Source organism: Sorex fumeus, unplaced genomic scaffold (assembly GCF_029834395.1).
Source record: "Sorex fumeus unplaced genomic scaffold, SorFum_2.1 ptg000047l, whole genome shotgun sequence".
Taxonomy (NCBI): Eukaryota; Metazoa; Chordata; class Mammalia; order Eulipotyphla; family Soricidae; genus Sorex; species Sorex fumeus.
In genome coordinates, this window is record NW_026606104.1 from 4469895 (window position 1) to 4495682 (window position 25788).

The following is a 25788-nucleotide window of genomic DNA, read 5'->3' on the forward strand; positions in this document are numbered from 1 at the left end:
CTTTGTTCTGCTGCACCCCGCCCCAGGCCACCCCACTTGCTGGGACATTTCTTGGGGCAGTTAGGGAACCTGATCAGGAAGGCCCTTCTCAGAGCAGTGCAGGGGAGCTCATATTTTCCTTTTTTATCTGTTTCGCTTTTCGGGTCACACCCGGCAACGTTGGCTCAGGGTTTACTCCTGGCTCTGCACTCAGGAATTACTCCCAGCTGTGCTCAGGGAACCATATGGGATGCTGGGGATCGAAACCCGGTCGGCCACGTGCATGCAAACCCGCTGTGCTATAGTTCCAGCCCTGGAGCTCATATTTTCTTGGGGGACTTTGACCATGGAGCAGCTGCCAGTCCACTGGGTGGTGGGACTTGAAGTAGTGGGGGAGTTTTGAGCAATCCTGGAGCCAGGGCGCCACCTAGTGGCTCCTGCAGCTCCCACTCCCAGAATCCAGGCTGGGGGGGGGGTCATCCCCTGCGAGACAGCCCAGACAGTGAGACACACCCGCCAGGCCACAGGTTTACACGGTTTTATTTCCATTCTCTTTTCTGAAACACATAACCCCAAGGCTCCCGAATTAAGTGGCTCAGATCACTGAGCCCAGATTAGAGCCCGAAGCTCAGACTCCAACACCCGCATTCATTTTCTGTGCAGAGAGGGGAGGTGCAGCCCAGGTCCCTGAGCACCAGTAGGGAGCATCACCCCAGAGGGCCGGGGCATCCCGGGTGAGGGAAAGGAGGTGAGTGCCAGTGTCTAGAACGGTGGTGGGTGTGGGACACCCCGGGCCAAGGAACCCTCTCCACCGATGCCACAGCCCAAACAGCGTTTTCCTGGGACGGGAGGCTGAAGGGCATTGAGGCCATGTGAGGGCTGGGTGCAAAAGGAACTTCATTGTCTGGAGACAACCCGAGGGACAGCCTCCAGTCAGCGACGCTTGGCCAGAGTGGGGTCCCAGGGTCCCCACGGGGGCACACACGCGTGCACACACACACAGGAGGAAAGCATTTGGCTTCAGAATAGGAAGGTCATACGGGCCACCACTCACCCAACTCCTCCCGCCCCTGCTCAGGCTGCTCTCCCCAGCCGCCGCCGCAAACAGGCTCTGCATTTGCATACATTTGCATAGCCCGCCAGACCAGTGTCGGCCAGCCTAGTGGTGCTGGCTCCTAGGCTCGGGCTGTGCTCTGCTACCCAAAGGCTCTGCTATTCCCGCTGTCCAAGACCCTGAAGTGGCCCTCGCTGGCCTCAGCCCCTGTGGTGCTGGCTGTGCTCCTCACGCGGCCCCACCACTCGGGGGCTCCAGGAGCTCTTGTCCTTCTTCCCGGACCTGGAAGAGGGTGAGGAGGAAGATGCCTTGAGAGAACAAAACCCTGCGATGGACCAGGGGCTCCCTGGGGAGAGGCCACCCTGTGCCCCCCCCCAATCCCATCTTAGGACCAGCCCTGATCTGCCCCTGCCCGCCAGGCTCCTGCCCTACCCCCAGGCCCGTGCAGGTAGAGGCAAGCCCCGTGAGTCAGGAGGGGAAGTCCTGCAGCTCACAAGGGGATGCACTGGGACCAGGGCAGGGCAGGGCGGCTCCCACCCTCTGCGGGAGAAAGATGATGGCCTCTTGAGGCCTGAGATGACTTCCCAGCATACCACCGCCTCAGCCCCATGACCGCTCCCCTCCCCCCATCACTGCCCACCTCTTCTTCAGTGCTTTCTCCCCAAAGAAGTGGTTGAAGATGAAGTCCTCAAAGTCATCCACCACATCGTCATCCCCCGTCTGCCTCACGGCTGCTTCCTCCAGGCTGTCCTCCAGGGCATCCACAAAGTCCCGGAAACGGAAGCGGTCATGGCGAAAGAAGCCATCCTCGCTGAAGTAAGCCGGGGACAGGGGAAGCTCCTGGCGCATGGGGCCGGCCCAGGGCAGCCGCGCCAGATAGGTGCTAAGCACTGAGGCCAGCTCCTCCTGCCGCACGGGTGCCAGCTCGGTGCCAAAGAGGGCCAGGCCCTCCTGCCGGGCACAGTCACGCAGCCCTGAGCAGCCCTGCGGGGCCCGGTACTTGCGCCTGGACAGCTCTGCCCAGAGCGGGCGGTCATGCCGGTCTGTAGCCTCTTCTCTCCACCGAGGATGCTTCTGTCTTTCCGCAGAGGAGTGGGGGTTCCCACTTCTCCTGGGGTGCTCCTGGGGGTGCTGCCGCTGGCCCTCTCGCTTGCCGTCCTTCCAGCTCCCTGACGGCCCCCCAGCCTCGCCCCCCCAGCTCTTCTTCCTCTCCCAGCCCGACTCCTCCTTCTGGTGCTTCCAGGGCTCGGCCTTTCGGTGGCCCTGACTATCCTGCCACTTCTCCCGGCCACTCCGCTCCTTGGCGCTCGGGGACCGAGGCTCCTGACGCCAAGGCTTCGAGGTGTTTGCGGGCACCCCAGAGTCCTGGCCCCAGGGGTGCTGCAGGCCCTCCAGCTTCCGGGCCAGCTTGAGGTCCAGGTCGGCCAGGTCGGCCGCCGCCCCATCACCTCTGCTCACGTGCTTCAGGCCGCGCTCCAGGTCCTGCCACGCGGAGCCCAGCAGCTGCCGCTGCCGCTCCAGCTCTCGCCGCAGGGCCTGGGCCTCAGCCTCCAGCCGCTGCTGCTGCTCCAGGAAGCCGGGGCCTGGCTCCCGGGGGACTGGGCCCCCCCGGGGCCCCATGCCCCGGCCCAGGCACACCCCGTCCGTGCCCCGCTCACAGTCGGCCTCCAGGCCCTGCAGCCGGGCCCGCAGCTGCTGCAGCTCCGACTCCAGAGCCCGCTGGGACGCCTGGCCCTGCTGCAGGGCTCCCCGCAGCTGCGCGTTCTCCTCCTCGAGCCCCCTGGGCTGATGCAGCAGGCTCTGGAGCTCCTCCTTCTGGGTCTGCAGTGGGGTCACACCATGGGTGCATCAGGAACAAGGACGGGCCCGGGACTCTCAACCCCAGCACCCTTGCACTGTCCTGGCGGGTGGCCTGAGCCCCTGTATGGTTCTGGGAGACTGAGAGGATGTGGTTCTCGAGCCAGGGAGGCAGCTGGGGGGTACAGGGTTGAGAGGGGGTGGGATGGTACTTGCCTTATCTGCACAAGAGCTGCATTTGACCTGTAGCCCAAGCAGCACTGCATTCAGGCCGGCCAGCCTCACCAGGAGGGCCCATAGGGCCCCCAAGCACAGTTTGGGAAGACCCTAAACACACACAGACACACACACACACACACACACACACACACACACACACACACACACTGAGTTTGGTTCTCATCTCCTTCCCCATCTGCTCTCTGCTCTGGAACCTAGAATACCAAATCCTATCACATGCCTCACCTTCTCTGTCCTTCTGGGGTGAGCCAGCTATAGTGCTCAGCACCCCGCTGCCCCACCCTGCCCCACCCTGTGGAGCTCAGCACCCCGCTGCCCCACCCTACCCCAGCTGCTCCTGTGTGTCATGCAGACATGACAAGTCAATCCCAGCACTTCTCTCCCACCAAGCCTTGATCTGGCCCTCTCAGCCTTCCCACACAAGCACGTGGGGCGGGTGCTAAACCTGCTTTAAAACTCAGCATGAAGGACACAAGGAGAGAAAACCAGCGGCTGTAGAGATAGGACAAAGGTGAAAGCACTTTTCACCAACAGGGTTCCCTGAGCACTGCCAGGAGTGAGCCCTGAACACAGCCAGGCCAAATAAAAAAGAGAGAAGCAGTGACAGTGAGCCCTGAGGCTAGGAAGAGGATCTGGATATAGGATCCAGGAGGATCTGCGAAGGGCAGGGGTCAAACGTGCAGAGGGAGGACCCTTGTCTTGGGAACATAAAGACAGACGCACGTCAGGCCCAGCCTCTCGCTTTATGCCAACCTGCAACTGTGCCTGCAGCAGCCGGATATCCTGGTTCTCCTTCGCCAGCTTGTCCAGGAGCAGGGCCATGCTCTGCAGGCTCAGGGCACCTTCGGGGGATGCTGAGGGCTGCTGCCTGGGCCCCACCTGAGGGCAGAGAGCCAATTACCTCTCCTGAGCTGAGCAGCCTGGCCTCCTCCCCTCCCCCTCCCCCACCAGACACTCACACCCACCTGCCCGGGCCCCCTGGCATCAGGCCCCTCAGAGTCCACAAATTCCTGTGCCTCTGCTTCCTCCGTGGTGGGCCCTGTGTGGGGAAGAGAAATCCTGACATGGCCCCAGGCTGGTCCTCCCCCCCACCCCCCACTGCTGCCCTCTTGGCCGGTACCCACCCTCTGGTTTAAAGGGTGGGTGCTGGCCACCCTTTGAGAGTCATTTTTTCTGTTTGGCTGTTCTTCTTGTTTGTTTTGGTTTTGGGTCACATCCAGTGATGCTTAGGGGTTACTCCTAGCTCTACACTGGTTATCACTCCTGGTGGTGCTCCGGGGACCATATGGGACATGGAGTTCCCTGGGTGAGCCACATACCAGGCATGTGCCCTGCCTGCTGGACTGTCTCTCCAGCCCCAAGGGTCACTTGACCCGGGCCACAAATAGGCTATGGGTGCACAGGGGGGCGAGGGAGCCTCTCAGGATCACCCTCCCTGATCCAGAGAGCCCCAGAGGTCAGCCGGCCTCCCGCCCAGCACAAGCCGGGGACACTCACCACTCTCAGACTCCGAGAGGCCACCTGAGGATGGAGACAATGCTCCCGTGAGGCCCAGGGGCACCAGGGCACTGGGGGGGCCCGCAGGCTAGGGGAGCAGACACTCACCAGAGAAGAGCAGGATGCCCAGGCCCAGCAGCACCAGGGCCCCGAGGAGGCACATATTGAGGGAGATGCCCAGTTCCCAACCTGCTTCTTCCTGCCTGGCTGGCTCGGACATGCCCAGGGAGGCCACAGGCCGAGGGGGCCCCGGGTCACGGCCCCGTCGCCTGCGCAGGCCCTCCACATCCACATCGGTGTCATCATCGCTGCTGGAGCGCTGGGCCCCGGTCCTGAGCCACTCTGGGGGGTCGGAAGCCAGTGAGGCATCACGGGCAGAGGCACCAGCCCACCCCAGTACAGGTGGGGCCAGGAGCACTCAGCCACATCTCCCTGGAGTGCAGAGGCGGACACCGGCCCCTTCCTCCCCAAACTTCCTCCAGCAACTTGTACCCGGCCCCCTCCATCCCGGGTGAGTGCCCTGCATCGCCGTCCTGTCCCCTCCCGACGCGGGGTGCTGCTCCGTGCCCCCCACCCCCACCCCCACATCTCCCAGGAACCACTTCAGGCTCTGCGCCTGTCACCACACAGGCTGCCACGGCACTAGCGGCTTCTCCAACCCCAGGCCCGAGTTGGCCAGGCCCGCGACATGGCCTCCGCCCCCCTCCCTGCCACCCATGCCCAGAGAGAAGCCACACACGGCCCCCCCAACACCACCTTCAAAAGGGGTGGGGCCTTTGCCCACTTTGGCTGCAGGCTTGGCTGGAACATTCTCTTCCTCCTACCCGCCTGCTTATTCCCCATGCAAATATCTCTTCCTGTGGAACCTGCCACACACACACACACACAGCCCTGCCTCTCTCCTTCCCCTGCGCCCGTACCCATGGGACCACCCCCCTGCACAGAAAACACCCGAAGGCCCCTGCTTTCCTGCACCCCCACTGCTCAGACTGGCAGCTCAGCTCAGCGCTGAGGATGGCCACAAGCCCCGTCTCTGACTTTTTCGGGCCCACACAGGGGGGACTCAGGGACCGAGAGTCCCACAGCCCGGTCCCAACCTGCCAGCTGGGTGACCTCACAAAAAAAACCTCCAGTCCTCAGGGGCGGTGTGGAGAGGTCACGGAAGTCACTGAGAGGAACCAAGCACTGAGCCTGGGGGTCTGGGCCGGAGTGCTGCCCACAGAGGCAAGGAGACCAGAAGCTCACCAGCTTTGTGGAGCGGGGGCGGGGGCTGGCTCCTGGACCCGGTGTCCCCAGACACGGGGGGCTCCTCCGGAACAGCTATATCCGAGTCTGCCTCCACAGGGTGCTCCTCTACGGAGGGCTTCTCTGAGGGGGGCTCCTCCGAGTCTCCTGGCAGCTGCGTGTCTCCGGGGCCAGGCGGTTCCACGTCGGGGCCCTCAGCTTCCAGGATGCCCTGTCCAGACATGGCCATGAGCAGCTCCACCCCCTGCAGCCCTCCCTGAGCCCTGGCATCCCCTTACCTGCGCCTTAGGCTCCCCTGGTGGGACTGAGCCATCCTGGGAGCCATCGCTCTGGGAGACGGGCTCTGTGGTGGGAACAATACTGAGATGAGTATCCATGAGGCCCGTGAGCCCCTCCAGCCCGCCCAGGGGGAGAGCTGCAGGGAGGCTGGGAGCAATGGGGCAGGGAGGCAGACAAAGCAGGGTCCCTTTTTGAGGAAACGAGACCCCAAGAGCCCAGCAGCGAGGACCCCACACACCCTCGCAAGCAAGGATGTTACCTTGGCCGCTTGGGATCCCAGCTTCAGCAGCAGACTGTGAGGGGCTGTGAGGAGCTGGGGGAACTCTCTCAGTTTCTAGGACCACCCTTGACTCTGGGCCCAGGGTCTCCACGGGCAGGCTCTGGGGAAGGGACACAAGCAGAGAACACAAAATCAGAAGCACAGGGTGCTTCTGCCAACATCCCGAACTGGCTGTGGGGCTCAGAACCCCCAGCCACGTCTCACAGTTCTGGTCCGTCCCAGAACTGTCATCAAGTCCCTGTGAATAAATCTCTGAACAGGGGCCAGAGAGAAAACACAGGAGTCAAGGTGCTTCCTTAGATCCCTGGCACCCCGCTTAGGGCCCCCTAAGCCCCGCCAAGAGAGATCCCTGAGCACAGACCCAGGAGTGACCCTAAAGCCAAAAGCAAATAAATAAATAACGGGATCTCCCTCCCCACCAACAACACTTCTCTCCCGCCTTCCTGACGAAGGACCACGTCAATGATTGTTTGGGCCATGAGAAAACAGAGCGAGGTACAGTCATGCGCCCACCAACCGCCATTCACTTTAGATCTTCCCTTCACCCACCAACAATCTGTCATGCCCAGCCTCTCCTCTCTGCCACTAACCCGCCTCCACAGGCCCATGCCACCCACACCTCTTGGTACCCCTCCAGGATTAATTCTGTGTGTGTGTGTGTGTGTGTGTGTGTGTTGCCAGGGATAAAACCAAGCCATCATTCAATTTTTGTTTGTTTGGGGGAGATACTTGGGTTACTCCTGGCTCTGCACTCAGGAATTACTCCTGGCAGTGCTGGAGGGACCAAATGTGATGCTGGGGATCAAACCCAGGTCATCCACATGTGAGGCAAATACCCTCCCTGCTGTACTATCCAGCCCCTCAAGCCCTCATTCTCTTTCCTCTTTTTCTTGTTTTTTTAATTGAATCACCATGAGATACAGTTACAAAGCTTTCATGTTTGAGTTTCAGTCACACCAAACCCTCATTCTTAACCTTACTCTGTTTCCTTGACACTACCAAATAACTTTTCTTTCATTCACAGTATAAGATTCAGCAGCCCCCACTTAACAGAGGAGCACAGAGGCAAGAAAAGCCCAACTGGAGACCAGGGATCTAAACAAAAATACTTCTGTACCTCCCTCCTCCTCTTCCTCCCCCTCCACCCCCCCTTGCCCCTCCTCCCTTTTCTCCCTTCTCCCCCTCCTCTGGTCTTGCTCTTGGTCCTCCAGAAGGAGACACTAATGTGCAAATTACCTGGAGTTTGATTTTCTGGGCTGGAGCAATAACACAGCGGTAGGGCATTTGCCTTGCACGCGGCCAGCCGACCTGGCCGACCTGGATTGGATTCCTCCGCCCCTCTCAAAGAGCCCAGCAAGCTACCGAGGGAGTAGCTCACCTGCACAGCAAAGCCTGGCAAACTACCCGTGATGTATTCGATATACCAAAAACAGTAACAACAAGTCTCACAATGGAGATGTTGCTGGGCCCGCTCGAGCAAATCAATGAACAACAGGAGGACAGTGCTACGGTGCAGTGCTTTATTCCCTGACAAACCTCCTACCTACCCCACCACACAGTGCCCATATTCTGCCCTTCCTCTTCTCCACAGCTGCCTCCACCAATAACTTCCTGGGTGCAGGCCCTTCCAACCCCACTGTACCAGTAGCCCACAGGCTCCACTCTGCCCAGAAGCAGCTGACTCTACCACCAGCACCTACTGCTCTCAGGGACTTCTCACAGAGATGAGGCCCAAATGCAGAGCCTACCTGCATCCCATCCCCCACAATCTCAGCCCTTGCAGGCCTCTTCCAGGGGACTCCCAAATTCTATGCCCTTACTCGAAAACCGGCTCTGAACCTCCTTAGTCTCCCCCACTCCCCACCTCCCACCATAAAATGTCTTCCCTAGTATGGCCTCAGGACCTTTGCTTGTGCAGGTTGTCCGGCCAGAATTTCTGTCCAACTTTTTACAACTGATGCTATCAGTTCCTTTCTCTCAAGGCTAAATCCAATCCTCAGACCCTGCTCCTTGGGGCCTGATCCCCTGTCACTAGAGTTCGCACCCTTAAGTCTGCAGAATAGGTCCAGGCATCCATCAGGACCCGTCTCTGGGGTTCCGAGGCTGCTCCCCTACCTCTGAGCCTGCGAGCACCCAGCTATTGTCCGCATCTGGGCAGGAGGCCATCGTTGCTGAGGTCTCCTTAGGTGGTAGCGACGGCGGTCACCTGCAGAAAAAGCTCTCATCAGGCCCCAGCAGCCTCCGGGAGAGAGCAGAGGCAGAGGGCAGGCTCAGCTGACACCCCCAGTTTAAAGGGGATTTAAAAGCCTAGGCAGCATTCCAGGTTGTAACCCTCACCCACCCGTACTTGGGTCCCCGACGCCTCAACAATTCTGGATCACATTTGCCTGGAAAATTACAGGCTGCCAACGGGCACGGGGCCTTGGGAACCAGAAATGATCTTGAGAGGTCAAGGGCTGGAAAGGGTCTGGGAAAGAGCCAGCGCCCTCCAATTAGAGTCCGGGAAAATAAAGCCCAGAAAGGCCAACTGGCCTGATTTGCCAAGGACTTTGCTAAGAAAAGTAAGAAAAAGAAGCATTCCTCTCACTAGCCTGTACCCCCAGGGCCTGGAAGAGAGGACTTGGCAGCGTCTATGCCTGTAGGGCTGTCTTCTTACACACACACACACACACACACACACACACACACACGTTAATTCTGAGGTCCCCACGGTGCGCTCGTGCTGTGTTCTCTTTTATTTGGTTTCTGGCTCACGTGTGGTGGCACTCAGGGGCTACCCCCAGCTCCAGACTCAGGGACACGCTACGGTGCTAGGGAGCCATACCATAGCAGGCTCCCACCCTGAATACCAGGCCTGCACTCCAGCCCACTGACCGCTCACCCCAGCCCACACTTCGGTCATTTAAAAAAATCTCCCAGATGATTCCCACAGTCAGCCAGGGTTGAGAACAACTGGTTCCACTGATGTCACTCTTTTTCTCCCCTCTGAATCAGTCTTCCTTCTGTTTGTTTTGTTTTCTCTAGGGGACTTGAAGGTGACTGGAAAAAGGGAGTTAGGACCAACCACCCTGTATAAAGCACTTTATAGTCTGCCAAACATGGACACAAATCGGGACACTGCCCTCTGACCTGACCAGCATCAGTGGGAAGAGTCTCTCTGGAGCCCCAGCTCTGCCTGGACCAGGGAACTAGCTCAGGGGTCCGGGGTCAGAGGTCAGAGGTCAGAAATGCCTTCCTTATATGCACTAGGTCCTGACTTCAGTTGCTGACATTCCACAGCCCCTCCCAGCAATCCCAGGGTGGTCCTGGTAGCCCTCAACACCACTGGTCCTGAGCATCATGGCATCACCAGACCCAAGACCTGAGCTGTTGGCCTCCTGCCCTCCAGAGCACAGTGTGAGAGTGCCCCCCCACCCCCGCTTCAGAGAAAAACAAAAAATAGCCTGACAGTGTGGGGTGAGAAGGGAAGGATCAAGGTCAAGACAAGAGCAGCATCAATCAGGGCTGGGCAGAGGAGGGTACAGAGGGGGCTCCCCAGGTGGAGTGGAAGCACTTGTTAGGAACAGGAAGGGGAGTGTGTAGACAAGGATTCCACACGGAAACCTAGGAAAGAGAAGCACTGCAGTCCCCCAGCTCCCTCAGGAGCCCCTACACTGCCCCCTGGGTTTTTTGGTTCCTTGGTTTTTGAGCCACACCAGGCAGTACTCAGGGCTTACTCCAGGCTCTGTGCTCAGGGATCACTCCTGGCGGGGCTGGGGGTGCCTATGTGGTGCCAGGGATTGAACCTGGGTAGGCCATAAGGCAAGTGCTTTCCCCCTGTCCTACCTCCCCAGCCTGGGCCTGTCTCTTTGAGCAGGAACACAGCACCCTAATACCTTTCTGTAGCCTTGGTCAATCACGATGCAGCTCGGCACTAGAGACAGCACAAAGGAAGTGAGGTCTGGAACTCCTCTAGGCTCTGTCCCCAAGCCCACCAGGTGTGGACACACAGCCTCATCCTACAGGAGAGGGGAGGCTGGGCCAGGTTCTGTTCCACGCTAAACAGAGCCCCTCCCCCACTGTTGTCATCATCGTCTCCCCATCCCCAGTTCTGCATGTGACTGTTAACAGGTGGTGGCAGGAAGGAAGTGGCAGCAGCTTGAGCTGAAGTCCCTGTTTATCCCTGGCTGCGTACAGCCTGCTCAGGTCCTCCAGAACCAGGCACCATGGCAACCGGGGTGATGTCAGACTGTCTCCATGGAAACCAGCAATGGTATGTGGGTCAACAAGACAGACACTTCTGAGACCCAAACAGGGGGTGATCTCAGATCCCTGCTCTTGGGGTCCCAAAACCTGATGCCACTTGCTCTCCTGACTGGGTTCACCCAGGATTCCAGGAGACCCCATTTCTTGCAAGCCAGCATCTCACGGCCTTATTAGGAAGTTCCTTCTACGGCCCTACTTCCCCCTTCCACGCTGATTTAGAATCTCTTTCTTCTCATTCTGATTTAGAATCTGATTTAGAATCTCTTCCTTTCGGAAGCAAACCCACCTCCACCGCCTCGCCACCACCCCCTCCTTCCATCAGGCGGGATTCAACAAAAACATCCCTTAGGGATTGGCAGAAGCCGCTGCTATTTCTCAGACACAGCTTAAGAGGGAGCTATCCCACTCTACAAAGTTCCTAAGTCTGGGTTGGCTCCATTCAACCCCTTTCAACAGCTGCTCCCCCAAATCCAAGCGAAGGGCCTGGGCCCAAAAGAACTGGGGGGGCCCAGATCAAACTCCTGCTTGGGAAACACAGTCCAGGCGCTCCCTGTACCCCCGCCCCGCCTCCCCTCGCGCCCCGCAGGGACCAGCAGCTCCGCAAAGGTCCCGCGAACCTAGGCCGGGGCTCAGCCTTCCTCAGCCTCGTCCTCATGCGCGCAGGGTTGGGGGTCCCTCCCCGGTCAGCCCCGTACCTGACCCGGCGCTCGCCTGCAGTCTTCAGCTCAACTTGTTGCTGCCTCCCCTGGGTTCCTGCCCAAGCCAGGAGGGAGGGTCATGTGACGAGCAGTGGCCAATAGAAAGCCAACTTCCCTGAGTGGGGGGCGGAAACTTTGGGCCAATAAGAGCAGGGATTGAGCCCTAGGGCACGGCCAGGCCCCTACCCCTACCCTCAAGCACCTTTGGGGGAGAGGGTTGCTGCGGAGCTGAAAGGTGTTTGTCATCTGCTCCCTTTTCCAGTGTCTGAACCGTTTCTCTAGAGAGGACCCGAAACTGAAAGGGGAAAGGGGAGATTCCCAGAGTCGGCAAGGACAAGGGACCAGCTTGGCCCTAGGATGGACAGAGACAGGTGCAGTCGCGGGGAGGGGAGGGAAGTGGTGACGAGGGCATGGACACAGCTGTCCTGCCATTGTCCAAGCAACTCCAGGAGTTGCTGCTGCATAAAAAAAAAACGGGGGGGGTGGGGAGGGGACACGCGGGAGACCTATGCAGAGCCTGATTTCTGACTCTGAAACCTACCCGAATCAGGGGCACCCCTAGCCCAACCGGGGCCCAAGGGGTCGGGGAGGTTGGCCCTGAACGCAGAAGCACTAAAGGCACTTGTCCTCGGTGGCCTTGGAGCTAAAGCTGGCGCTTGACTGCAGGCCTGGCCTAGGAATGTGCTCAGAAAAGAAACTCAGTTCCTGGGCAGAAACAGTGGGCAGGGAGGGCTGCCCAGCAGGTTGGGCTCTGCTCAATCCTGCCATTCCCAATTGGGGGGGGGGGGGTAAGGGAGGGGAGGGCCAATGCAGTCTCACCCCCAACTCGCCAGCTCATTTCAACCTTAGCCCACAGAACGACAGAGTCCTCGTTTGGGTTTTCAAATCATTTTATTAATCCAACCGTACAAAAGACCCTCCCCACATTTCTGCCAACCCCATGTTCTTCCAAAAATTAGTGGAGTGAGCGAGAGGGACTAGGCAGACTCTCCCTCGGGAGTCATTGTACAAAACGCGGCAGTGGGGACACAACACAAAAATAGCAACGGACTGCAGAGGGGCTGGAACAGCACAGACGTGACAGCTGGGCAGGGCACCACCTACACTGTTGTGCAGGCGACACCGGGGAGAGGCCCACAGCCCTGGCTTTCTCCCTTTCTCGTGGCTGCTGGCATCTGCTGGTGAGGCGGGCGAGTTCTGCACTAGACCCCATCTCTCTTCCCAAGAGATGCTGACATGGGGGCCTGAGGCCAATGTGGGGCGACTGGCTTTCCCCACCCGCCTGATGGCGGTGTGTGCTAACTGGAAGGAGCAACAGCTGCATCTCTGGCAATGCTGTGCTGAAACTGCAAATCAAATCAAACCTAAGCAGGGTTCTGGTGGGGAGGAGGAAAAGAAAGCGGTGGGGAGAGGGAAGCAAAGACATCCCTGCTTCTAAGCTGCAGTATCACGGCAGTGGGGGAAGAGATGGGTGCACCCCACCCCCCAAAGCATGGCAGGGCCTCGTAGGGATCCTTTCGCCAGGAGGGGAAATGAGGTATACCAGGACTCTGTATCAAGCTGCTCTGCAGTCAGGTCCAGAGCAGGCAAGGACAGACATACCAACTGAAAACTAGTGCTGAAAGAAATGTGCAACAGATGGGCAAAAGGTGTGGGGGGCGAGGGGCATAGCCACAGAATCCAAGCTGCTAAGCCAGTCCAAACATCAAAGATTCTGCTGTCGGACCACTTATCCCAATTATTTTTGACCACCCCCCCCAAAAAAAAAGTGATCCTTAGGCGCCAAGTATGAGGGGCTGAGAAAGGCCAGAAGCTTTGGTATGCGGGAACTGTATCCTGCAGACAGTATCTCTTACCCAACTGTACTGCTGGCCTGATCACCGCCAGAGCCAAGATCTCTGCCTCCTCTGCTACGGTCTCAGAGGCTAGGGGATGTTAGGGAAAGGGAGGGGAACGCCCTCCTTATTCCCTAAAGCTGTGACCCAGAGCCCCCAGAAAGGGCTATGGTAGAGATGGGAACAGTCTCCAACTCTGCTGACCAGAAATATTTAACACTTGACTCCAAAATCCAAGGCCGGTGCTGTGGGAGAGACCCAAATGCTGGGCACAGGTGCGGAGGGGCCAGCATGAACCACCAGATTTTTCTCCCTGCCACTTTCCTCTTCCAAATCGCTGGCCCAGGCCTTCAGACACGACCACAGGGTTTTGGTTTCCTGGATCCCTGTAGATCTCAAAGTGTTAGTTTCCAGAAAGGTGAGTGCTCTGGCTCTTCGGCCTGCCCCGCAGAGTCCCTCTTCCGGCCCCCATTGGCGCTGGGAAGCCACTGGAAACAGATGCCCGATCATCCTAGAGGCATGCCGAGGGATGTGCGTGCTGCCTTGCCACCTCGCCCTATCAGCCGTCGTTGGCAGCCACCAGCTGCCCCATGCCCTCACGGATGTAGACGGACTGGATCTCCTTGGTCTTGAGGCAGAGGTCGCAGGCCCAGACAGCCGAGGCCTCTGTGGTGAGCAGCCCGTAGGCGCTCTCAGTCATGCCCGTGCACTCGCGGTGGAACCATTTCTGGCACGAGGCCTCGCAAAGAATGGCATCCTGGTCATCATTCACTTCACTCCGACAGGCACCGCAGGGGTATACCAGGCCTGGGGGCGGCTGGGGCCCAGAGCCCCCGCCGGCCTTGCTGGGGGGTACCAGGCTGTTGGCCTCTGGGGTGCCTCCACCACGCCCAGTGCTGTTTGGAGGGAAACTGGGCTGATTCCCATTAACTGCGGCAGCCGGGGAGCCTGAGTGAGGCTCCTGGGGAAAAGCTGTAGGAGCAGGTGGGTTCAAGGGCTTCCCCCCATCCTCGCCCCCGGGGCCAGGAAAGCCTGGATCTGGGCCAGGGAAGGGACTTGTGTTGGGGGGCAGGCTGGGGAGTCCCTGTCCAGGTCTCTGGAGAGGAGTAGGGCCGAAAGGTGCCCCGGGCTGGGCAAAACGCTGAGGGATGGAAGGGGGGCCCAGCTCCCCTCTGGGAGGTTGGCCCATGGTGGGTGAGATCATAGGGCCAAAGCCCCCAACCGGGCCTGGCATCATCTGCCCACCAGGAGGACTAAAGTTCTGGCCCAGAGGTTGGTTGAAGGGTTGGCTGGGAAAGTTCATGTTGCTTGGGGGAGCGTAGCCAGGGCCCTGGGGGGGCATGTTGAAAGTTGGGCCCATAGGATTGGGAGGAAATGGAGGGGGCTGTCGACGAAGAGGCTGGGGGCCCCCTCCTCCCCCTGTGCCGTAGCCTGGGGGCACCTGGCCTGCCATGCCCCCCTGTACACGGAAACCTCCAAAGGGCACAGGACTGCCCAGGAACGGAGGAGCCGCACCCCCCACCTTAGGGGCACCAAAGTCATCTTCAAAAGGATTGGATGCGACCAGATGATCCACCATGGGCGTGGGGGGTGGCGCGAACTCCGTCAGGTGTGAGTAGGCAGGGCCCTGGTGGGGAGCAGAGAAGGGAGGGGTAGGCATCACCAAACAGAAGGAACTAGAACAGATCTGGGAGAGACACATCTGGAGCCCAGCACTAGCCAGCTCTGATCTGCAACAAGAGGGCACTTGGAAGAAACGGGAGGTTACGAGCAGGGCAGAACTAGGCTGGAATGCCAGCTCTAACCCTGGGTATGCAGGCCCAAGGCTCAGCTTTCTCATCTTCGAAAGGGAAAGAGCACCATGTCTGCCCCATCCTGAAAGCAAGCAAGCACAGCCCCAGTCCTCTGAAAAGATGCTGAGGGTCGGAGAGTCAGGACAGGGGTTAAGGCACTAGCTGTGCACGCAGCAGGCCCAACCAAGTTTGATCCCCAGCTCCTCAGCAGTGATCCCTGAAGCACAGAGCCAGGAGTGTGGCCCTACCTTCCCTTTTCCCACCTCAAAGGAAAAAATAAATAAAAGGGTTCTTGTGAAGGGGCCAGGCCAGGAAAAATGGGCGCAAAGCACAGAAACAGCCCTGAGGTTTCTGGTTAAATCATCTTCCCACACCCCGCTGGGAGGCAGAAGACCAGAAACATGGACGTGCTTTCTCTGCTCCTGCGCCTGGGGCTGGAGAGGGGGTTCCTGCGGGGCTAGTGGATCACCTCAGTCACCCACCACCTCTCACCTGCGTATTGGACTTGCGCCGCTTCTTTTCCGGGCTCTTCATTTGCAAACCTGAAAAAGCAACAGGCGACCCACGTTTGCCTGCGCTTCTCCCGCGCTCACAGGCATTCTCCCGACACACGGCGCGCCCGGCCCCCCGCCAGGACCCCCTACCCCGGGTGCCTCCAAGCCCTGAGATGCTCTATCTGGTACCTGCCCCCGGCTCCAGAAGGGCTGCCCCCTGCCATCCTCAAGCCCGGGGCCTCCTCCCCCACCCCCAGCCGAGGACCCCCGAGCCGGCCACCTCGCCGGCCCCCCGGCGCTCTCACCGGCCTTGCCCTGCTTCCTCCCGGTGCTGGGCGGCGCGGGGGGCGGTGCGGGGCCGCCACCTCCCTCCAGCTTGTCCGGTGGGGGCGGCGCCGAGGCGGCCATGGAGTGTGGGTCCCGGTCAGTGGCGGCGGGGGACGGGCGCGCCCTCAGCTGGCACCATCGCCTGGAGGGGTGGGGGGCACGGCGCGGGCCCCCAAGCGACGGCGGCGGCGGCCCCGGGTGCGGCGAGGCGGAGGCGCCGAGCCCAGCGGCCGCAGGGCTCTCGCCGCAGCCCCAGCGCCCGCCCGCGGCGGCAGCAGCCACCGGAAGCGGAAGCCGGCGCGACCGCACCACTGGGCGGGGGCGGGGCCCGGAAGAATCGCCCGACCCGCACGGAGGGGGCGGCCGGCGCGGGCCGTACCATCCCGGCACGGGGGCGAGCGCGAGGCCGCCGGGACCCTCCCACCCACTCGGGGCCCCACGCGGGCGCCCCCACCCGGCCGGCGACCCCCGGCGCCCGAGCTCAGTGCCTGGAGCCCCGACCCCTCCCAGACCCGAGGCCGCGGCAACAATAGGCACACAGGCGTGGAGAGGCCCAGGTAGAAGAAATACGGATTTTAATGAAGATTATTTCCCTTTGGTATCATAAGACCCGTGAAAACGTGGAAACAAAACAAAAACAAAAAAAGTAGGCGAGGACCGAGACAATTCTCTCTTGCCCACAAGGCCTAAACCAGAACCAGGTGAAGGCAGCCGCCCCCTCCCCACCTTCCAGCCTTCTCTAGGGCCAACACCGGGAGCTGTTATACACTGTCCTCTGAAACTTCAGGGTTTTAATGTCCCGGAGTGAGACTAACATTCATCCAGCCAAATCTCAGCTTCCAACCATGCCAGGGGCCCAAAGTCTCCTGCCTAGTTCATCAGCTTCTCTGGACCTCAGAAGTCTCTTGTAGAAAAGGGTAATGCAGCCTTCAGGCTGAGGTACAGAAAAGATCAATCAACAGCTATAGAGGGGCTTTTGAAAAATCAAGGAGGTGTTGTATAAATGCAACTGATACATCATCTTGGGCTTTTTTTGTGTATGCTCAAGAATAAGCCATGGAAAACAAATTCAAAAAGAACTACAACCCCAAAATATACGCATATAAAATAAAAAACGCAGTTCCAAATCTACAGATGGTACTAGGGGATTGTCCACTGCTTTTAGAGTCTGAAGGCCGGTTCCCATCTCCGAAAAACCCACCTGGGAGAGTTTAGGAGGCCCCAAATCCACCTCCCCTCCCTACCCCCATAGGTTCAGGGAGGAATGGCTACACTTTGGCTGCAGAGAATACATGCATGCAACACAGAGAGGAGGGGCTCACAGGCCACAGACCGAGCCCTTAGGCATGGGGCCTCTACCAGGAGGCACTGAACACCGAGGGGGTCCATCTCCCCCAGTGGGAGGTGGGCTCCGAGGCAATCACTAAGGGTTCATGTCCCCTGGGAGAGGGGACAGTGGCCACTCCTGGTCTGCCCTCCCAACCTAAACTGGAGAGGATGCTGAGCAAGGAGAGGACAGGGACCCTGAAGCCAAGGTGTCATGGCCCCTGTCCTTGGCCTCGAGGGCCCAAGACCTCTTTGCATAAAGTATCTTCAGACCTAGGAGATGGTCAAAGGCACAAAGTTGAAAAACACTAGGTGGAAGGGTTGCTGAGAGAGGTCTGGGTTACCCTGAGCCCGGGTGGAGAGGTGGTGTGATTCATTCCCCATCCCTGGAAGAGAGACTGCTCCTGCAGACCTGTCACCGAGAGCGTGTCCCAGTACCAGGGGACACACTGCCCCGGTCTCACGTGCCCACCTTCTGGGGGAAGGGGGGATCAGATTGGCACAGGCAAGGGGGCCGCTCTGTATATTAATACTTTGGTGAAATTTGGGGAGAAGTGGGCTTCTACCCCCGGCTCCTGACTCAAACCCTCTCACTCAAGAGAAGGCTGAACCCAGAGCCCCTGCTCTCCCATCTCCTCCACAAGGCCCAGCCCATAGAGCACTCCCCAAGGAGCCCGAGAGGCCGAGGGTGGCTGGAGGAGCTTCATACATCCCGCAGTCGAGGTCACAGTTTTCGCTCCACAGGCTGCTGGAGACACAGTTCGCTGCCTGCAGATATGATGGGCAAGTGGTTGTCCATGTGATAGCTGATCAAGTGACTGACACTCTCAAAGCGGTGATCCTTAGTCCGAACCTGGGCAGCAGGAAGGGAGAGCGTGACTGGACACAGGACAGAGACCTCAGCGCCCCCCACCCCTGCAGCTGCACCATCCATTAAAGGGTAGGGTTAGTCCCCATCCTACAGACCATGGGCAAGTCAGGAGATCGGGGGAAAGACACAGGGGGCCCCAGCCCACAGGAACCTCTAGTTCTCCTGGCACCACAAAAAACGCAGCAAGTCCCAGACTGGCACCTGGTGCAGGTGTGTGAGGACAGACAGCTGCAAAAAAGAGACCCAAGTTGGGGGAGAGGTGCAGAGAGAAGATGGGGCCACAGTATTTGTTTTTGGGCCCCACCCAGTGGTGCTCAGGGTTTACTCCTGGCTCAGTGCTCAGGATCACTCCTGGAAGGATTCAGGGGACCTTATGGGATACTGGGGATTGAACTCGGGTCAGCTTCTTGCAAGGCAAGTGCCTTCTCCACAGTCCTATCCCTCAGATCAGATGAACCCTGAGTCTGGCAGAGGCGGGGGGGCCCTGAGTCCTCGTGTAGAAGACCTGAGATGTCTAAGCCTCTCCACACTCGCCACTAAGCATCACTCCTCCACGGACAAGGTGTGCTCAGAGATGTGCGGACTTGAGTGTGGATCTGAGGACGGGTCAGGACTGAAGAGAGCACCGCTGAAGCGCAGAATGAGATGCTGGAGCGGGGAGAGAGATGCTACCCCACCTCCTTACAAGACACTCACCACACCCTCAGGGTCCACCAGGAGCAGGTGTTTGGGCTGCCCGCTCTGCAAACCGGTGAGCACATACTGGCCGGCTGTGGTCGTGCTCTCCCGTACCAGGAAGTCCCCATTGAGCTGCAGCAGGGCCTCAGCTTCCCGCCGGCTCAGCTTCCCATGGAACCAGGGCTCTCCTCGGAGCTGCTCAGCCATAGCCGCCGCAGCCACTGCTGCCGCTGCCACTGTTGGAGCTGCTGGGGGCCCCCGCAGGGCATCTTCAAAAGGCTCTGGGCATGCAGAGAGAGACAGCCAGATGCCTTCGGTCAAGGGGAAGCAGAGATACACAGCAGATGGGCAGGCCTACTGGCAGAGCCGAGCGAGAAGCAGCATCAGGCAGGGTGGGGCACTCACTCATGTCAAAGAGGTCTCGAGGTGTGCTGCCGTTGACAGCAGGAGGGGGGCCAGCCCCACCCCCTGCTTGCCGGGCCTTGTCCAGGTTCTGGACATTGACATAGGAGGGGTCATCAAAGAGCTCTCGGCCTGCCAAGGGAAAGGCAGCTTCTCAGTGACTCTGCCCTGCCTTCTGCACCCCTGGCACCCATCCTTCATTCCTTCTGTACCTGGGCACGGTGGTGGCGGTGGCATCTGTTTTCGAACTTCTGGGTCTCCCCCTGCTGGCTGTCCCACTGGCTGCCGGGACCAAACCAAGGTGAGACCACAAGCCCGAACCAGCCCTTCCTCCAGCCCTCCAGCCCAGCAACTTACCAATGTTGCGCCCAGATGGCTGGGAGGCTGGGCACTGGGTGGGGGAGGCCGAGCCGGGCCTGGGAGGGCCCCATCTCGAAGCCTCATGTCCACCACCCCCCCAAGAGGGGGTTCCTTTCCTGGGAAGTCGTTGTAGTACTGATGGTCGGGGGGCTCTTCCTCCTCCTCATCCCATGCTGAGCCGTCAAAGCCGGCCATCCTAAGAGGGGTGGAGAGCCGTCTCAGGTGTCTCACTCAGCCGCTGGCCCTCAGGAAGGTGGGCATTCCTTTTCTCCCCCGTGTCAGTGAGAAAAAACACGAGGGTCCACAGAGAAGGTGTGCAAGGCTTCCCCAGGCAAAAGGTAGATCTGTGCTCTAAATCCAGGTTCCTTTTTTATTTATAAGGCCATAGTCGGCAGTGCTCAGAGGTTACTCCTGGGAGTGCTCAGGGGACCATATGAGATGGCAGGGACTGGGTTGGCTGCGTTCAAGGCAAACTCCCTACATGCTCTAGGCCCTGGATTCCCAAGTTTGTGTTTCTGAACAGAAGGCTTCCTCCCAAGAAGGAGGAAAGCATTACATTGCAGAGAATGAGGTGATCCCCAATATTTTAACCTCTACTGAATACTCAATACCTACTGCTAAGAAGTGGGAAAGGCAGGAATCTCAGGAAAGAAACTCACACTCGAGTCCTCCATGGCTTTCAAGGGCAGGAAAGCAAGGACCGAGGATGGAGAAAAGAACAAGAATAAGGGGGCAGGCTAGAGTGGGCAGCTAAGACCCACAAAACCCAGCTGCCCCAAGAAGTGCTTGGGATCCCCATATCAGCACAGGCAGTCAAGAGTAGAGCCAGCAGGCGAGAACCAGGGCAGGCCCCTCAACTCTCCCATCACCACCGGAAACTAAAGAATCACCGGAAGTGGGAAATGGGCACACAGATCATTTCCTTCCCTCCACCCCTCTGAGCTCAGTCCCTCTGTTTGGCTCTCCTGGTCCAGGGCTAAGCAGCCCACCACAACTGGAGTGCTCACCTGTCGTGGGGAGTAACCAGCTTGGGTGGGTTCCTGAGGTATTGTTTGAAGCGCAGCTCAAAGGCCTGGCCAATGGTGCTGATAACATCCTGAGCGAGCCCTTCAGGACACTCCAGGATGTGGCAGGCTGCAGGCACAGCAGAGATTGTCACTGAGCCCCCACCCCCAGTGGGCTTGCAGGGGCAGGAGGCGCCTTCCAAGGAAGTTCCCTACTTCTTGCTCACAAGCCTCCTGGAAAGCCAAGCCCACCACACCTCACCTCTCTGATTGACTGGGTCTTTGGCAACATAGGCAACATACTCGGCCGTGTCCTAGGTGAACGATCAGAAAAGGCCAGTCAGTGAGTCACCCTGAAGCCCTGGGCCTGTTCAGTTCACTATAGCCACTGCCCCCCCCCCCCCCCCGAGCTCTGTTCCCTAAAACTCACCGGGTCCCCGCCGGAAGCAAACGAGATAGACTGCATGTGATGGTTGGCGATGATCTGCAGGGCGGAGCACAGGCCAGGAGGGGGAAGCAGCCAGTGTCAGGCGGCTGCCCCACCCCACCAGATGCCCCCACCATGGCCCACAGGCCTGGGCTTCCCATCCCACCACTGAGCTCCTTCCCCGCGTCCTCCCTCCGTTCCCCATGCTCAGATCCAGGGATCTGGGGGCCACCTCACCCACCTGCTTGCAGTCTGCGGCCATGAGGTTGAGACTGCTGGTGGAGACGGTGAGTGTGATGGGCATCCCGGCAAACTTCAGGTTACTCCTGCCCAGGATGGAGCTGAGTGGGCGGCCACATGGCTGCAGCAGGTCAAAGGTAGCAGGGGGTGAGTCTGGGGGGGAGTCCCCACTCTTCCATGCACTGCCATCTGGCTTTCTCTCCACATGCCCCACGCCTACCTCCCCTCGACCTCTGGTACCTTTCTCCTCCTCGTAGCGCCCTTGGCACCCGGCACTGCCTCACACACCAGACTGATGGCCTCCCTGGGGAGAGAGGGGTACTCAGCCCCCCTGCCACCCCCAACCCCCACAAGGGAGGGGCCGGCCAGGCCAGGCTCCCTGGGCACTTCAGGCTCTTTGTCGTGCTGGATTGAATTAAGGGCCTTTAATATTTGATGACACAGAACGGCCGCTTCCTGGCTGATTGGGTTAGGGCCTCAAAGGGCAAGGCCGCACCCCCTTCCAGCGACTGGCCCCACAGCCCCCCCACAGGCAGCGGCAGCCTCCTTCCATCCCCCCATCCTCCACTCCACCACCCACCATCAAGCCCCAGGTCCAGAGAGGCCTCCTCCCACTCAAATCAACTCCCCTCAGTCCCCTTCACCCCTGCAGCACCCACCCCACCGCACCCCACCCCCACCCCACCGCCACTGACCTGGTGACCTGGGTGCGAGTGTTGAAATCCAAGGCACGCATTGACTGCAGGACCTCTACACAGCCCATGTACTGGGGGGACAGGTGAGGGCACAACAGTCAGATCCCCACTGCACAAAGGCCCCCAACTTTCCCTTGGTTGCTCCCGACAAGCTGAAGGGTGAGGAAGTCCTGCCCACAGCCTGTGGCGACGCGCCACAACAAGCCAGAGCAAAGGGAACTACAGAGAGCGAAGGCTGGAGAAGCGACCTCATGCCTGCAGGAAGAGGGGCGCATGGGCAGGGCAGTGGAAGCAGGGGGGAGGGGGAAGTGTGACAAGCCCCAGAATGGATGAGGGCACTGCAGAGAGGGAGTGACAATCACCCCTGTCCGACACAGGGGCCTCAGTGCTGACCATTGTGGTCGATGCGGGGGTGGGGTGGGCAGGGAGAGGGAAGGGAGGGAAGGACCTGAGCAGGGGCCAGGCAGATGGCAGTAACGGTGCCCAGGGAGCCTGGCAGCCCAGAGTGAACAGAAGAACTGGAGAGAGCAAGTGAACGAGCAAGCAAGGCAGGCAGGCATGTGGGAGGGAGCAGGAGGAAGATGTTCACTCACCCGGACCAAGTAGGAAACCCCAGGTCCCATGACTTTGTCGTTGGGGTGCAGCCAGCCCCGTGTGGGCTTATTGACAAAGCTCCCGTGCCGGGTCCACTCCTCGCCCCCCAGTTGGCCCCCTTCCACCCGAGTCCGGCGCCCGCCGCCACTCAGCTTGTTCATGTCCTGGAGGAGGGGCAGGGGGCCTGAGTCCCGAGGGGCTGCGCCCCCGGGCCCCTCCCCATCCTCAGTCGCCCGGGCAGACCCCTCCTTCAGGCCCAGGCGCCCCCCCGCCGGGTTTGCAAGCTTCAAGTGGCTCATCCGGGGGAAGAAGGAGCACAGGGTGGTGGGACTCTCATCCCCCGGCAGAGGCGGCAGGATGGGTCCCAGGGAGGAGGCAGAGGGGGACGGCAGCTCCTCCGGCGGGGTTGATCCCGAGGCACCCTCCTCCAGAGACGACAGAGACTCATTCCGAAGTGGATTGTACTTGGGCTTGGGGGGCAGGAGATCCATGGCTGGAGAGGGAGGCTGCTGCCCGGCCCGGCCCCCCTGCCAGTCAGGGGGCAAGGGGGCCAGGCAGGGGGCATCCCCAGTCCTTTAGCCCGAGCTGGCCGCCATTGCCCAGGGACCTGCGGGGGCCCTGGGGAAGGTAAGGGAACAGGCGGCTCCCACTGCCCCGGCTTAGACCCCCACAGCTCCAGGCCCCATCCCAGCCCAGCCTGGAGCCTTTTCTCTGGCGAGTGAAGAACGGGCAGGACCAGAAGCCGCCTGGCTCCGCCCCGGGGCGGGGCACGAAGCAGATGGGCCAATCTCGGGGACAGTGCTGACTCACAGGCTTGGAGAGGCTGAGCCCCCACCCTGGCCCCATCACCAGGAGGGGAACCCTGGGCAAGAGGGGCGGGCGAGAGGACCGCAGAGGGGACCAGCCTCAAACAAACCACCAACAATCTGGGAAGCAGCACAGTGGGAAGGGAGGGAGGCTGGGAGGAGTAGGAAGGGAAGGCGGAGATAAGAGAAGGTCCAGCTCGATTCAAGCAGGGAAAGGTCCGGCCAGAGGGAGCAGGAAGAGAGGGAGGGTGGGAGGAATGAGGGAGGAAGCCAGCAGCGGGGGCTGGAAAAGGGAGGGATCCCTGAGCCCCGCTTCCCTTCCTGTCCTGCTGAACACTCAGATTCCCCCACCCCCCACTTCCACACCGTGAGGTGGGGGCCCCAGGGAATTGGGCCATTAGTAGCCTCTGCTACACCAGCTGTGGACAGGGGCTGATTCGCAGTCAGAAGGAAGTGGTCCGGGTGGACAGGGGCCAGCCTAGGTGGCACATGGGCACTACCGCGGCAGGGCTGGACCAGAAGCTGGCTGGCAGAGTCTTGCTCTGAGCATGGGCCCTACAATGCCAAGAAGTGGCCACAGCGAAACATCCGTCTGCCCTGCTCCCACTTCCCCAGGCCTAGTGACGCAAGCAAGGCTAGAAATGGGGAGCCACGTGGTTAAAACTGAGGCCACTCGCTGTACCTGCCAGGTCTGCGCATGGGCCTCCAGTTGCCAAGGTGGGGGAGACATGGTGGGACATGAGGGTGTGAACACAGAGCATGGAGGAACAGAGATGGCAAAAGACAAATTCAAGCCAAGGGCAGGAGAGAGAGAAAACGGGAGCTGGGTCCAGACTGGACACAGGACAGCCCCAACCCACGCCTCTCGCCCACACATCGCCTGCTCTGGTTCTGTTCAAGAGAGCCATGGAGGAAATCAGAAAAGTACCCTCAAAAGTGATCAAGGACACATGAGCTCTGCAGACATCCCCACCCCCACCCCAAGAATTACACTCTCCACAGATTTACTCCAGATGGGGAAAAAAGATGCAAGAGATCACATGATCACTGTGCTCACCACCACCAGCACGTAGGTTAGCTTGTGCTGGACCACTTCCACTGCCCCTCCCAGGAGAGCTGTGTTACCCCCTTCCAAAGAACTTGCTCCTCCTCCAGGGCTCTGCCCTTGTCCCCATCTAGGCATACACACCTCCTTTTCCCCAAGACAGCTACAAGCACACCCCTGGTCAGCCTCATCTACACACATACATACACACCCCAAGATAGCCATATCTACACACTCAATACATGCACCACCCAGGTCAGCTTCAGGTACATACACATACACACCCCCAGGATAGACACAGGGACATACACAAACACCAAGTCAGTCAGCTGGAGAAGTCTCCAGGATCCTGAGATGGGGCGAGCAACAGGTGTGGGCCTTTGGAAATGCGAACAAGGATGGGGGGTACTACCCCATCTGCGTAGGAATAAAGAACTTAGCCCACCAGGGAGCCGGCCCATCCTCAGGTTTTGGGGTAGAGGCAGCACCGCAGGGAGGCAACAACTGACAAGCTAGGGGCGGGAAGTGTCAGGAAATGGCCAAAACCTCAGGAATGTTTCCCGAAGGCCAGCGGGCTTGACGGTCAGTAATGCCCAAAGGAGAAGGCGCGCTGGGGGAGGGGAAGCGCCCCTAAAACAAGCAAAAATCTCCCCCACCGCAGAAACTCCTGCACCCACTCCGAGCCCACCGCCGTCGCACCCCCTGCGGCCCTAAGCACCCGAGGAGAGCCAGGTTAAGAGACTCCCCGCGGTGTCGGGGGAGGGCGGGGTCCGCGGGCAGGAGCGCCGCGCGGGGAGTGGGGCTGCCGGGCCCTACGCCAGCCGGCCCAGGCCGGGGCAGGGGCTCGCGGAGGGCACAGGGGCTGCCTCGAACCCCGAGCCGGGGGCCCTCACTCCCCACCGCGGGCAAACGAGACCCCGCCCAAACGGGGAGCGCGAGCCCGGCGAGTCCTCTGGGCGGAAGGCACGGCTCGGCCGGGGCCGGCCCGGGTCACGCTCGCGGGGGGCGCGGCCCACGAGGGCCCGGGACGGGCGGACGTGGACGCGGAAGGGGCGGGGCCGGGCGCGCTCTCGGAGGGGCCGGCTCTCCGGGACCCGGAGCTAGCGGAGCGCGGGCGGGGGTCGGGAGAGCCGCGCCGGGAGGCTCGGGGGTGGGGCTTCCAGGGAAGCCGGGAGACGGGGTGGGGCCGGGACCGAGGCACACAAAACAAGTCGGGGTTCGCGGAGCCCCCCGAAGCTGGGAGGTGGAACTTCCGGAGAGGGGGTCTCAGGGGGCGGGACTTTACAAGGAAGACCGGAAGTAGGGTCCAGGGAGAGGGGTTCCGGGGTGAAAGAATGGGTCACTCAAAAAAAAAAAAGTCCTCAACTCACCAGGGCCTCATGGAGTCTCCGCACCGCACCGCGGGCCGATTTGGTTCCGGATCACACCAGTGCCTCTCTGGGTCGCTGCTCCAACTTTCTCCACAGGCCCGGACTCCCAGGAGAAACTTTATTGCACTCACTTCCGGCCTCGCTCACCCCTGACCCTCTACCTCAGCGTCCCACCCACGCCCCGCCCACTTTCCCAGAGCAGCCAAT

The 25788-nt window shown here is 60.2% G+C and overlaps 3 protein-coding genes across 4 annotated transcripts; all 3 read right to left on the bottom strand.

The window, feature by feature from the left end:
- Window positions 1–503: 503 nt before the first annotated feature.
- PBXIP1 (PBX homeobox interacting protein 1) lies at window positions 504–11371 on the bottom strand. Its single transcript, XM_056122841.1, has 11 exons — window positions 11312–11371; window positions 8487–8577; window positions 6351–6471; window positions 6091–6155; window positions 5813–6023; window positions 4676–4909; window positions 4568–4591; window positions 4036–4109; window positions 3824–3949; window positions 1674–2854; window positions 504–1315 (listed from the first exon to the last, which is right to left on the bottom strand). Exons 2-11 carry the CDS (start codon window positions 8535–8537, stop codon window positions 1234–1236), a joined length of 2169 nt encoding a protein of 722 aa, XP_055978816.1. The 5' UTR covers window positions 8538–8577; window positions 11312–11371; the 3' UTR covers window positions 504–1233.
- An 815-nt stretch (window positions 11372–12186) lies between these two features.
- Window positions 12187–16025, bottom strand: PYGO2 (pygopus family PHD finger 2). The gene is made up of 3 exons (XM_056122789.1): window positions 15742–16025; window positions 15435–15484; window positions 12187–14776 (listed from the first exon to the last, which is right to left on the bottom strand). Exons 1-3 carry the CDS (start codon window positions 15842–15844, stop codon window positions 13709–13711), a joined length of 1221 nt encoding a protein of 406 aa, XP_055978764.1. The 5' UTR covers window positions 15845–16025; the 3' UTR covers window positions 12187–13708.
- A 296-nt stretch (window positions 16026–16321) lies between these two features.
- Window positions 16322–25724, bottom strand: SHC1 (SHC adaptor protein 1). 2 transcript variants are annotated; one of them, XM_056123168.1, is made up of 13 exons: window positions 25582–25724; window positions 22360–22524; window positions 21767–21837; window positions 21312–21375; window positions 21073–21192; window positions 20835–20888; window positions 20667–20718; window positions 20408–20534; window positions 19398–19596; window positions 19253–19322; window positions 19044–19172; window positions 18657–18919; window positions 16322–17942 (listed from the first exon to the last, which is right to left on the bottom strand). In XM_056123168.1, the coding sequence occupies exons 2-13, from the start codon at window positions 22519–22521 to the stop codon at window positions 17814–17816; spliced, it is 1440 nt and encodes a 479-aa protein (XP_055979143.1). In that variant the 5' UTR covers window positions 22522–22524; window positions 25582–25724; the 3' UTR covers window positions 16322–17813. The 2 variants fall into 2 exon arrangements, with proteins under 2 accessions (XP_055979143.1, XP_055979142.1); XM_056123167.1 differs by lacking the exon at window positions 25582–25724 and having other exon boundaries at window positions 22360–23214.
- Window positions 25725–25788: the final 64 nt, after the last annotated feature.